The sequence below is a fragment of the Buteo buteo genome, chromosome 3, assembly GCF_964188355.1.
Source record: "Buteo buteo chromosome 3, bButBut1.hap1.1, whole genome shotgun sequence".
Classification (NCBI taxonomy): Eukaryota; Metazoa; Chordata; class Aves; order Accipitriformes; family Accipitridae; genus Buteo; species Buteo buteo.
Window position 1 is genome coordinate 51,972,004 of NC_134173.1, and position 12,693 is coordinate 51,984,696.

The following is a 12,693-nucleotide window of genomic DNA, read 5'->3' on the forward strand; positions in this document are numbered from 1 at the left end:
TCTAGAGAAATGGGGACGTTGCCAGTATCAGTACATTTACATTTAACTCAGTAACAGACACACAAAGCTACTCTAGCTTGGCATAAAGCAACATTTTTTACATGAAGGCAACAGCAATTAGCCTGACTTATGCTTTGTGTAAATCCCCCAACCCCTCTTTATTCCTTAAATAAATGAATCATTGAGCCAATGAGAAGTTGCTTCATTTCAGACATCTTTTATCCTCTCCTGGCCCTTCTTTTCCCCTATGAAGAATAAGAAATTGAGGCAGCTCTGATTTGATATCAGAATTATCTTTTCTTTCAACCTCTTCTCTGCAACATGGTGAGTTGCAAGGTGGCTGTCTTCTGGAATAATTGGCCATTTTCCTTTGGTTTTCTTCCACTCATTCCTGGAAGAACTGCGATAGGAGAATGACATCAGTTTGTCACCAAACTCCATACTCACCTCCTGTGGCTTCGCTCTTTAAAATTCCTACAATCTCTTTGTGAAATGGCAAACTCCCAAAGATCTATATGCTGCTCAGTTTTTCCAAGGTTCAGCAAAAGGAAGCTCTTTGTAGCTCACATTTGTAACTGTTATGACCTGAACAAACACCTTTCAGGGAGAACTTGGGCAAGGCATGAACTGTGCTGCAGGGCTGTCAGCTTTTATTCGCTCTTTCAGTGATTCAGAACAAGACAACAGAATCAAGCCTATTGGTTGATTAGTCATGTATTTATTAGTGGTTTTAACATGCAAAACTAGTATAACAATTATAGAAGTTAGAAAAAAATATAGCACTGAAAAAAGTATTCATGCAGAATGAGGCTTCTACTTGAACTATCCTCCACAATCACCAGTTAGTTGATTTGTCCCAATATTTATAGTTCATCATCGCAACTGCCAAAACTGGCAACCACCAGGATTGTTGTCTCAATTAAGGACAGTAAACAGATTGCCCCATTTTTTTTTAATGAAAAAATCTAAAATGTAATACTTCACAGTTTAACATGTTTATTCATTTAAATGAGCTAAAAAATAGTGGTGTGACATCTGCTTGAGAGACACTGGTACCTAACATTTTGGCTGTCTCCCCACCGATTTGGTTGTGATTAAGAGGGGATAAAAGAAAGAGTAGAGGATTCTGTCAATTAAATGCATTGATGAACTACAAAAAATATTTTTCCACTCCCGCAAAAAGTGTAGAAATACATCTACAAAAGAATGCATTACAGCAAACTAAGAGGATGATGGGGAAAAGTGTTGCAAAATATCTCTGTCGGCTCTTTCAGGGAAAAATATTGTAAGCACAAGATCACAGACAATCTTTGCCAGTTTATTCATCTCATGGCTTCATTTCCCAAAGTGCAGGCATAATCCACTACAAAATCTTTTAAGAAGCAGTTCCAACATCACATTTCTGCTGTCTTATTGATGTGCCATATTGTTATTTTCTTAGTCATAAGCACCACTAATTATTATGCTACTGTAAGTAAAACTTGAAATGCGATCAAGATCTGCAGTATCCTGTTTGTTGGCACCCTAACTTGCCTAGTCTGCATTTCAAGTACAGTCCTTTACTGAGAATTGTCCTGAATGCATTTGACCTTCACCAACTGGCTCTGTGTGCCTTATAGGCACAATCCCATATCAGCAAAATGAATCATCACTCTACCAGGAGCTGCTAGCAACATTTTACTCCTTGAAAGGGCAGCATTCAAATCTTGGCCCTAAGTCAGCAGCTAAGCTTCTTCCATGGTAGCAATTTTCATGGAAATGGGATGAGTGGTTTTGTAAGGCTTTCACTGTGCCTTCATTTAGTAGGGTTGTTTAAAAACTGTTTGTTTTCAAACACAACTTGTTAGGTCAACTACTCTAGATGACACCAAACAGATGAGTTTCCTCACGTTGCGTATGTTCGCAGTTACATGTTGCAGCATCATCTCACAGTCTACGTGTCATCCCTGCTACAGCTGTCTGATGCACGGAAGGAGCTATGACAGATCCTGAATCACATGGTGTCTGTATGATATGCAACAGTGAACTTTAAATAAAGTGTTCTTCAAGAAAAGTTTAAATATATCTCTAGGGTCCATTAGGGAAATGCTTAACATGCCTCCTAAGCTTCCAGTAAAATATATTTATGGACTCTAGGAAATAGAGTTAAAGCCTTTCCTTGGCAATGTTCACCAGCAGCACTAGTAAAACTACTATACTGAGGCTTCTGTCCTGAGATGGTCTACATGCTGGTTCTGCTCTTGTAGGATCAAAGGGAAAAGGAAAACTGCTGAGGAAAGATTTACTGAGCAAAATCACTGCTGGAAGACTGTTGTGCCTTCCTAGCCAGAGACTATTCCAGGTGGGACATCCACTCCGACCCACAGCATGAGGACTCGGTACAGGCATCTCCTCCACAACCTCTGCTGGAAAGAAATTCAGTTTACTCCACAAGCAGAGTGCAACAACAATACTGACATCTACCCTTTCCCCAGAGGTGAATATCCTTGAAAAAACCTGCTCTGTTTACACAGCAGCCCTGGCTTAACAGTTTGATCAGCAATCTTTCTTTGAAACAAGCGTATAGATGTATTACTTTTATAATAAAGTCAATCTGTCTGAAGTTGATGGGAGCTACACAGAACAACTTTGTCTTCACAAAGAGATGTGCTCTATTGGTATTGGGTAGGATGCCAAGGGAAGTTCTCTTGATTGTCTTTTAAGTATTCATAGGCTACACTTAGTTTTAATATGAATTTAGGGGCTAGAAGTGCCTAGAATAATCCAGATATTCTAAAAGTGGTATCACTGCTCACATTTGAATACTGCGCTGTTCAGATTGCTTTAATGTCCTTTCAAATGTATATATAATTCAGTGTGACACATCCAACATTAATAAGAGCACAAAAATAGTAAAAATACATTTATTATTAAAATAGACACTGAGCAACTCATACAAAGATAGGTGGTCCAAAACCCAAGAAGCATTCAATTTCAGATATAATTAAGGGCAAAATAAGCCACATGTTTGCAAGATTAAAATCAGTCTCTACTTAAAATATCAGGCATGGACAATGTAGCGCTCCAGAAAGCAGAAATAATTTCAGGTCAGATTCTGATTTTCCCTGGGAGTAAATCAGTTGTAATTTCAGTGAACTCAGGGGAATCATAAATTAGTAAGCTCAGAACCGGACCTCATTGCTAATACTGTTGTGCTTGTGCCTTTTAGAAAACCAAGGATGAATAATTTGATGAAAAATGGGAGCTTTTAGCTTTAAAAAACTATTGACATAGTCCCATTAGAAATTTTTGTACCGATAAGAGAAAAAGTGTATTTGCTGCAATATTTGCCATGTATTCCTATGTACACTGAACAGAAGTCTATCCAGTTTATCTAAGTAAAAGGAAATTTTCTTGTCACATAAGAATATCTTTCATGTAAATGAAAAGGCCTAACCTAAACGAAGCCAACAGACAAACTGCAAACTATGGCACTTGTGGGCAATATGGACTCATAAGCCACAAATCAGGGAAGCTGCTTCAGTCACACATATACGCGCTTTGGATTTTGTCTATGAGTCATAATTATGGGAAATGCAATCTTCCTGTTCTAGAAACTACATATTCATAAATTTGACAGTAAGAATAGCTTGCTTTTTAATGTAACTGATTCAGAAAGCAGGTTACAAAACAATCTGCATGAATGGGATAACGACACATCTTTCTCAGGCCACACATCACCCAGAGAGCTATGTGCAGACACTAAGAAAGCAATCCTTCCAGCATTTTATGGAACAAGAAAACTGCTCATGCAAAGTAACAGGAGAGGTCTGCAGCTTCTTGTGACATGTGCTGTGGCACCAGTGAAGTGAAAGGCATGTCACATCCGAGGAGACAGCTTGTGATATGCTTTTCCCTCCACTGGAAGTCGGGCCATGTGTCAGATAATGCTTCACCATAAAAGCAACATGTTGCTAAGCGTTCGCTCATGTGTGCAAGTATTAGTGGACTGTAAGTCATATGAATGCATAAATGTTAGGATTTTGTGTCTGTAACAGTCATAATTAGAAAATGAGAAATATTTGCACGTGTATGTTTATGCTTCTATTTCATATTCTTCTCGGAAGACTGTTGTACTCTGAGTTTCTAGAGGAGTTGTTTTGCATTGCATAAAGTGAATGAGGTGTACGACAGATAAGAAGTGGATCCTTAGAGACTCATAATGTATATGGTCATAGTTACTGTATAGTTTAAAAATTAACTGTATTGATCTAAGTTCCGTAAGTGGTGATAATGGGACTGTGTCAATTTAAAATAAATATATTTTCCATTATAATATTTGCTATGATTTGTATCCCTTTGTCTTCAAAATCACTGTGACAAAACTTAGTCAGGCATTTCTGGAACAAGTCACTAAATATCTCAGTTGCAACTAAACCTATCATTCAGCCCTGAAATTGGTATCAAAGATAAAGCCAAGCTAGTTTGATAATAGAATTTCAGAATCATGATAACTTTTCTGGAAGCCAATCTGCCTAACTTCCTTGCCACGTTCAGCACCAATGACTCTATGCTTTTCTTGGTATCAAAGTGAATCCAAACTAGAGAAAGACTGGCCACATTTTTAAAAGGATCAAAATGGAACCTTTACAACCACAAGCTCAGTTACATGCCAAACCCGAAACAGAACAGGATAAAGCTAGAATTTTACAGCTCCCTGCAGCTGCTTTGACATACCAACTTCTTCAAGTGGCTTGTGGTTATCAAAGGGATCAGAAATGTTATCTACAGTGCATATTGTGAAAGGTACATTGCAAGAACTGAAGGATGTCACGGGGCCAAGATTTGCCCAATTATTAGTATGCATGAAAAAAAAGTTTTCTTAATACTTACAACTTCTCACATTAGTGTGATGATTAAAATGATTGTATAACTGAAAAGCAATTTTTTTACAACATCCCCCTAACAGGTAGAGCAAGTTGATATCACAACCAGCAGGAAGAGTATAATTAAAATACGGTTTTGACTTTATATTAATAATAGAGCAATACACTAATTAAAACCAACATCGACTGAACTTTCTATTTACACTAGTTCAGACAGCACAGGAGGCAAAGAACTGTGTTTCAGAGGCATACGCGAATGTTAGAGCTTCTGTCATCCAGGTGCCATTTCTGACAGAACACATGTGTGCTGAACAGTTGGCAAAAGAATGAAAAAGATTACTGCAGATATATGGGCACACAGAATCTGGGATGACATAAAATTAAGTCCATATAGGAGGTGACAGACTGCTTCTAAAAAGATATTTTTTCCTACAGTTTCTTCCATCTTTGTGCGTGTGCACACATGCACAAGAAAGATTAAAAGGGAGGGAAAGGATGAGGGGTTTTTGATATATTTTAAATACAAATGAAGGAAAGACTTTCTATTTGGTATTTCTGCTTTCTTTTGGGAAAGGAAAAGGAACTTAATTTGGCTATTAGGAAGCTTTGATTCCTAAACTTAGTCAAGGCAGACTCTCCTCCTGTGAAGTCAGCATCAATACCCATGATAATAATAGCACCTGTCTTTTGACATCAAAGTTCTCTGCCTGAGAAAAAAATAATGTAAACAATAAACTTCATGTATTGTACTGCTGCTCCTGGCTTTGGTGGTAACCAAATACACTTGCCGGGCATGAGTGTTCTCTTATTTTGGAGATCTGGAATGTGAAAGTGACTGACGTATTGGAAAACTTTCTTATGAATTTGGACTGCAAGAAATGGCATCATTTACTGTCTCACAGTGAAGAGACTGTGTGTTCCTATGTAGTCTTGTTCAAGCTGAAGAAATCTTGGTGATAGATTCATTGCATCTGCTAGTTTTCATCTGGATCCAGATCAAGGTCAACTTCATTGGAAATGTTAAGATAAAAGAAAGCGTAGAAAGCCAACAAAAATACCAGTATAGCTGCAAGGACAAGGGCAACTTCCTGTAGAAATAAGAAAAAACCAACAAAAAACAACCTGTTAGAAATAGTACCATATTTTCAGATAAATCAGGAATAAATATTATTTCCATTCTATAATGCTCATCAAAACAACATCTGACATATATAATTGCATAAGGCATTGATACTTAAATGATTTCTTCTTTGTGATTACCATTTTGGAATATTATAAAATCCATTCGCTTAATAAAGATTTTGGTGAGTCTGGTATACTGCCAGAAATAGGATATTTGGCTTAAAGATCTTTGGTCTGACCTAGAAATAGGAGCTTTATGTCCTTTTATTATGCTATTCCTTCTTTTTTAAAAGAAAAGACAGAATTCACAAACCACAGTTTTGAACACAAATTTAGTTACGAATTTACACTGTGAATTTTGATGTTTTCTAGCAATATGTTACTGCTTTTTGCCAACAAATTTGTAATTTTTTAATGAAGCAAACACAGTATGGTGGAAGTCAATGAAAATTGCTACCTCTACCTCCCAACCTCCTGGCACGCATTACAATATGGAGCTACAAAATCCTTCAGAATTGGATGAAACTTTTCTTCCTTTCCCTCTGCAGTAAGGCAAAAAGCACAACAATTTGCACTTGCACTTGCCTCTCTTCCCATATAATATTGCAACTCGCTGCATCTTCCTTAATTAACATAAAAGAGTCTTCCAAAGTATACATGATTTATAGCAGCTTTCAGAAGCAGAAAAATGTTTCTGTACTACACGTCATACTCATTATGTGACTGCCTATCATCATATTCTATCTTAAGGCTGGACTCTGTTAAGCTCCAACTTTAGATCTCACATATAATAAATCATAGTATGATCATCCTCTTTATAACACTACTTCTTTCAAAGTCCCAGTATTTCACATTTTTAAATTTTTATTTTCCTGGAAAGCACAGCACACTTTCTATAGTGTTGACTCTCATTTTGCTAGACAATGAAAGAAATATAAATTTGAGAAAAATCCTTATGTTCCTTCAGCTCACAGAAAGTGCCACTTCCACAGCTAACAACATGCACTGCTTCATTCCTTATCATCATGATGTATTTTAAAAATCATGCACTGAGGTGCTCAAAAGGAACAGGTTAGTTTTTACCCCCCCCAAACCGTTTTCCCTCCACAAAAAGAAGCAACAACCTCCCCTCTGTATCTCAGCTGCATGTTAACCTACAAACCATCTGCATCAGAACAATCCAGCTGTATACTTAAAAGGAGAGAAGAAAAACAGTTCAGTGACTTCATAACAACTAATCTGAATTGGTACAGAAGATGCCACATCAAATCTACTCTGCCAGTGGGACTGAAAGGAGATGGCTACACCGCTCCTAGACAATCAGACACCCTTTACCGTCCGAGGAGAGAACGTGACCCTCTTTGGTGTAAGATTCATTGTGTCCTCTAAAAGAGGTCAGATGGATTCTTCCTAAAAATGACTATTTCTCCCCGCGGACTAGAAGGGGAGTGGAGGTGATATCTCTGGTGCGGAGACCTGCACTGTAGGACAAATTCCATCCAGTATGTCTAAATGGGTGGTGGCTTTGTGACCAACTTTGTGTGCCCACTGCCATGAAGGAGTTAAAGCTGTGTTAGCTTCATTTTTTGAAGTCTAGCCCATAATCTGGCATTCTTCTATAGAACAGCATTTCATTTGCATTTACATGAATGCATTATATAGTTTATCAGAATGTTGGATCAATAATTCAACATATGCCATCTAATAAACTTTGAAATACTACTGCCTAGTTGGCGTATGCTCTATAGGAGTCTTTGTTCTATAGAAACCTTTGCTTTACATTTTATATGGATGATTAATTGAGATGTACTTTAAATTTATTTTACCACATTAAAATTGCTCCTGTAAATTTGCTGAGGCTGTTTGCTACAGATTTCAACTACATTTTCCTCTTAGAATTATATCATCCTCTGAACCTCATCCTCCTGATTTCATATGATTTGATTAAAAAAAAGAAAGTACATCTAATTCACTAATATATTAAAGGAAAGTGATTTTTGCTTTGTTGCCATTGCAACACGTCAGTATCTCACAAAAGGGCATGGCAGCATCAGACAGGTTTCATTTATTTCCTTGTATCCACAGCTGTGCTCCCAGACCCATCTGGCCACACAGCTACTAATCTTAAAAGGATGTAATAAACAAGTGACATACAACTGCAAGCTCCATCTGCTCAGGAGAGTGGACAACAAAACCGTACAATGCAGGCACCGTTCACACTTGACACAGAGAGCAAATTCATTCAAGTATTAAAAAGTTTTTTCCCTTGTTTGGATGCCACGCTTGCCACGCTTTCTGCTTTACAATAGGTTCACCTTTCCTCCCCCTTCTCCCCAGTCTCCCTTATGAAGCGCTGTGGTAGCAGCAGCAAAATTTGGGGAATGTTTGCATTAAAGATTTGTTTTCTAGAAGTGGAACTGGGAAAATCTTGACTTTTATTCTCAGGCTGCCCAGTAACCGCTTTGACGGGAGGAGTTCTTTAATTCCTCTGCTTAAGTTTTACAGTGAATAACGCTGAGATAACAATACTACTTTGCTCACACAGGCATTAGGAACCGGGTGGCTGGATCAGTATTTATTAACCCTGGGAATGAAAAACCTTATTGAAATTCCAGGTTTGAGAATTATGCAAGAACCTTAATTTTGAGTTAGTGAAGAAGGCAGAGTAACAAAAATCTAAAATAAACAGCCTAACAAAGGACACCTGGCTCTCAGCTAGGGATATGCAGTCTCTTAAGAAATGCATCCAGTTTATGAACTTTTATGAACATAAATTTTGCAATATAAATAGCAAATGCGATCCTACACCACTATACCGTCTTTGCAACAACAGTATATATTGTCATTTTAATTTGTTTTATACTTATCAGACTTTGTATTTTAAGCCATGCATAGAAATGAAATGTTAAAATACTCCCCACTTGGCATATATAGCTCCTGTTCTCTTGCATTTTATGGATCATCCCCACCATCCCTCTGCGAAATCCATTTACTCAGAGGATTTCAGCATGAATAATTAACCAGTATAGAAAAAGTCCTATAGAAATAAAGTTAAAATGATCACAGGGCTTTTTCTCCTTTTTTTCTTTTATAACATGGTACAGAACGCTAGGAAATAACATCCCTGCTCTCAAATCCCAAAGTACAGTCAAAGAAGCCTTTAAAAGGAACAGAATTTTCTATTATATTTTCATATATTTAGAATAATGTCTGTAGAACCCTACTGATTTCAGCTTGGTTAAGTTTTCAGAAACTTTTCCATAAAGGAAACACATGCCATTACAGCATAACGTAGATTTAATTCTCCTATCGGTTTTTGTCAGTTTTATGTCTCTCATGCCAAAATACTTGGATAATGTCCTCAGATTCACCCTGATGGAGCAAGTTGCAGAGCTGGGATCTAAACAAGTTTAATCAGGAAATGAAAAAATAAGGGTTAGGAAAAATGTTGGCTATAACAACACAAATCTGGACACTGTGAATGGCAGCATCGTATCCTACACATATAGAGAAATACCACACTTTCAGGAAATTTTGGATTTTGTACATATTTTTTATTGTCCTCCAAAGAGAATCGTACTATTTTTATCTGAAAACAGCTTAAAACTAGGTGAAAGAGTATCACAAATTGCTGTCTTTGAAATGCTAAACTATCCCTAGCTATTTCTGAAAAGAGATGAAAAGAAAATCATGCTGACCAAGGACACCTGTAGAAATAAAACAAACATACGTGTACTTGACTATCAACCTTTTTATCCCACATAATTACTAACTAGAAGACTTTATCTGGACATTCGCTGTGACCATTTTTTAGAGTTTCAACAAAATGATATTTAAAAATGGATGTTTACTTCCTTAATGCAGGTTATTCTACATCTAATAAAAGGTAACAAAAGTAATTTATTAGCTTTTGTCAGTAATTTTTGTGTTATAAATTTTTATTGTAAAAATTTCAGATGGAACAAAGATCATTATTGTCTCAAATGAGAACAAGGTACTATTACAGAATCATCTAAAAGGCCTGGCTATATGATCACAAAGCAACAGGATTCATTTTAATATAGCTAAATGCAAGATCATATATACAGGTATCAAAGATGTAGATAGTACTTACAAAGTGGAGGACTCTGCCTTGAAAAACTGTGACTCTGAAAAGGTCTTTGGATTTAAGGGGTAACCACTCCCTCAGTGTGATCTCTGGATGTGCAAAGGTGGAGAGATTTCCAGTAGGGAGATGACTGGTATTTATTTTATCATAGAGAAGAATGAGAGGTAGTTTGGTTACAGCATATAACTATATATGCCATACACCTGTATTTAAGTAAGGCTCTTCACAGTGTGGCATCCTTTCAAGGTCCAGCTGTGGTTAGATAAGCTCAGTCTTGAAATAAGATGCCATTTCCTAGGAGCAAGAGTGACTGAACATCCCAGGTACCTCTTGGGGAAAATAATGGACTTCCGTGGCTGTGAGTCTTTTACGGTCAGATCTCTCAAAAAAAAGTACATTTTTATTTAGCTATTGGAAAGAATACTTCAACTTGGGCTGGTATGAAAAGGAGGTTCTGGCTGCCAGCCTTCGAGCCGGCAAACTCAGCCCCCCATACTGCTTCAGGAACCCAAGAAGACTGGGATTACTTACATGGTCAGTGCTATATTCTGAACCCCTGAGTTGTTAAAAGATTGTTAAAACTAATGGCACCTCATGCTTTAGTGCTTCAGACTTTTCTATATAGGATCAAAAGAAGTTTCCTTCTTTTTCAGGAATTTTTCCTCCAATTGTATTGATTTCATTTCTGGGATTTGAGGTTTTGTTATTATCAACTATCCTTTGAAATGTTAGAGATTGGTCATAAGTAGAGACCAAAGCCTGAAAAAGATGGACTACTGCTTTGAGATGGTACAGAAAATCCTCCTAAGCTCCTGCTTGGTGCATCTTGTTCACGTGCTCAAACCACCACGATTACTGTACTTACGTGTACAGGTCAGGCCAGGGTCAAATGGGAGCAATCTGATTTTGTTTTTCCCTTTGTATGGTTTTTTTTTCCCTTCCCTTCCATTTCAAGGTCAGGGATCAAAGTCTGACTACTGGGATCACTGGGAATATCACACTTAGTTCACTGCCCTGCTCTTTATGTGAGGCACATAAGCTGGTTTGAAGACCCAGTATTTTGGCCATTATAAAGTGCCTGGACTTCCAGAAAGTATTTGGATGAAATTTTATGATTTGTAACATATAGAAGGGCAGATCAAATGATCTAATAGTCCCTTGTGGCCTTAATTTCTGCAAAGCTATGAAACTATATTCCCAACTTATCTTGGCAAATGTAGTTCACTAACTTAGCAGATTCTGAACAGCGTGAAATCAGAGACTACCCTTTGCCAAAATACATTAGGAATGTCTTGTTATCTATTCATACATAACTTGTTCCAGATGAGATGAACTCTTAATAGTGAGCTAGCTAGCTACACAATAGATTAAGTAGATATGCAAAAGAATGACAGACAGTAAGCTCTCTCTTTTTTAGGCAACAGTTTTTCTTTAGCTCAATCAATGTACTACGTTGCTAATAATTCTCTATGGAGTGGTATTCTGCAGTTGATTATGTCTTTGCAAGTGGGTGTAAAATACTACTGTTCAGATTTGTGTCTACCTTTCAACAAGAGGGAAAACTTCATCATCTGTCCCATGGACCACTGATTTATTCGTGCAGTCTGTGAAAAAAATCTCTCCCCAAGAACTCCCATTGCTTTTGGACTCTGCATACCAAACCCCAGCTACCTGGGGCTGAGCTCCCACATTCCTCAAACCATTTGCTGCTTGCCACCCTCCTGCTGGCAGCTCTTCTTCACCCACTGCGAGCAGAGTTAGCATCAATGGTGCAGACCCCTCGCTGCTCCACCTGGTAAGGACAAGCAGGTGGGCTTCCACCAGCACGAGCCCCCCGCGGGGGGGGGACAACCTACCAGCTATACAGAGAAGGTTCAAAGGCTCCTTTTTTGGTACTGCTACAAAGACTTTTGTCTTATCCAAACACCAGGAGACATACAGCGTACTGATTTCTCTCTGAGTTGTTTCTCCGAGATGGAGTCCTGCTTTTCCAAGAGACCCCATATATTTTGGCACTGTCTGCATTAGTGTCACATACACAAACAGAGCCAGCACAACAGCTCTGCTACAAAATTTAATTTTTAAACACATTTAAAGAGCAAATATTACACACCAAATACTAGCATGGTCACCCTGCCTGAACTAACTTTTGATAGTTATTAGTACTTAGCTGCTTCTCTGACATTATCAACATGGATAAAATCTCTCATTGGGGAAATTAAAAAGTACTAAATGCCAGTGACTGAAAGAAACTTTGTTACTTTAAACCTTGCATTAAAATGACAAGGCAATCAAAGTTTGACAAGACAAGCTAATTAGTATGCCAGCGATGAAATGTGAAGGATCTCCAGGGGATCGGTTCTGAAAAGTTTTATGTCATTTATAGGGCCTTTTTTTTAAGCAAATGTTGTCAGTTTTCATGGTGAAATACACAACAGTTGAATTTCATTATCTTCATAGAAATTAAGGACTAAAATCCCTTCACTATTTTCCAGTCCTCTTCTTTTTTTTCCCCTAAATACTACACCAAGTCTTAGTTTATAGGAATATAAGCTCTTCTGGACAATAGTGCAAAACAACTCTAGACATACCAATGAA

General features: G+C 37.6%; 1 protein-coding gene across 6 annotated transcripts in view; it reads right to left on the bottom strand.

The window, feature by feature from the left end:
* Nucleotides 1–2,889: 2,889 nt before the first annotated feature.
* TRIQK (triple QxxK/R motif containing) overlaps nt 2,890–12,693 on the bottom strand; it is a 62,482-nt gene continuing 52,678 nt past the window's right edge. For all 6 annotated transcript variants that reach the window (XM_075023593.1, XM_075023592.1, XM_075023590.1 and 3 more), the window contains one exon: nt 2,890–5,953. In XM_075023593.1, coding sequence (XP_074879694.1) covers nt 5,840–5,953 — 114 coding nt within the window. In that variant the 3' untranslated portion in view covers nt 2,890–5,839. The remainder of the gene's footprint in view (nt 5,954–12,693) is intronic.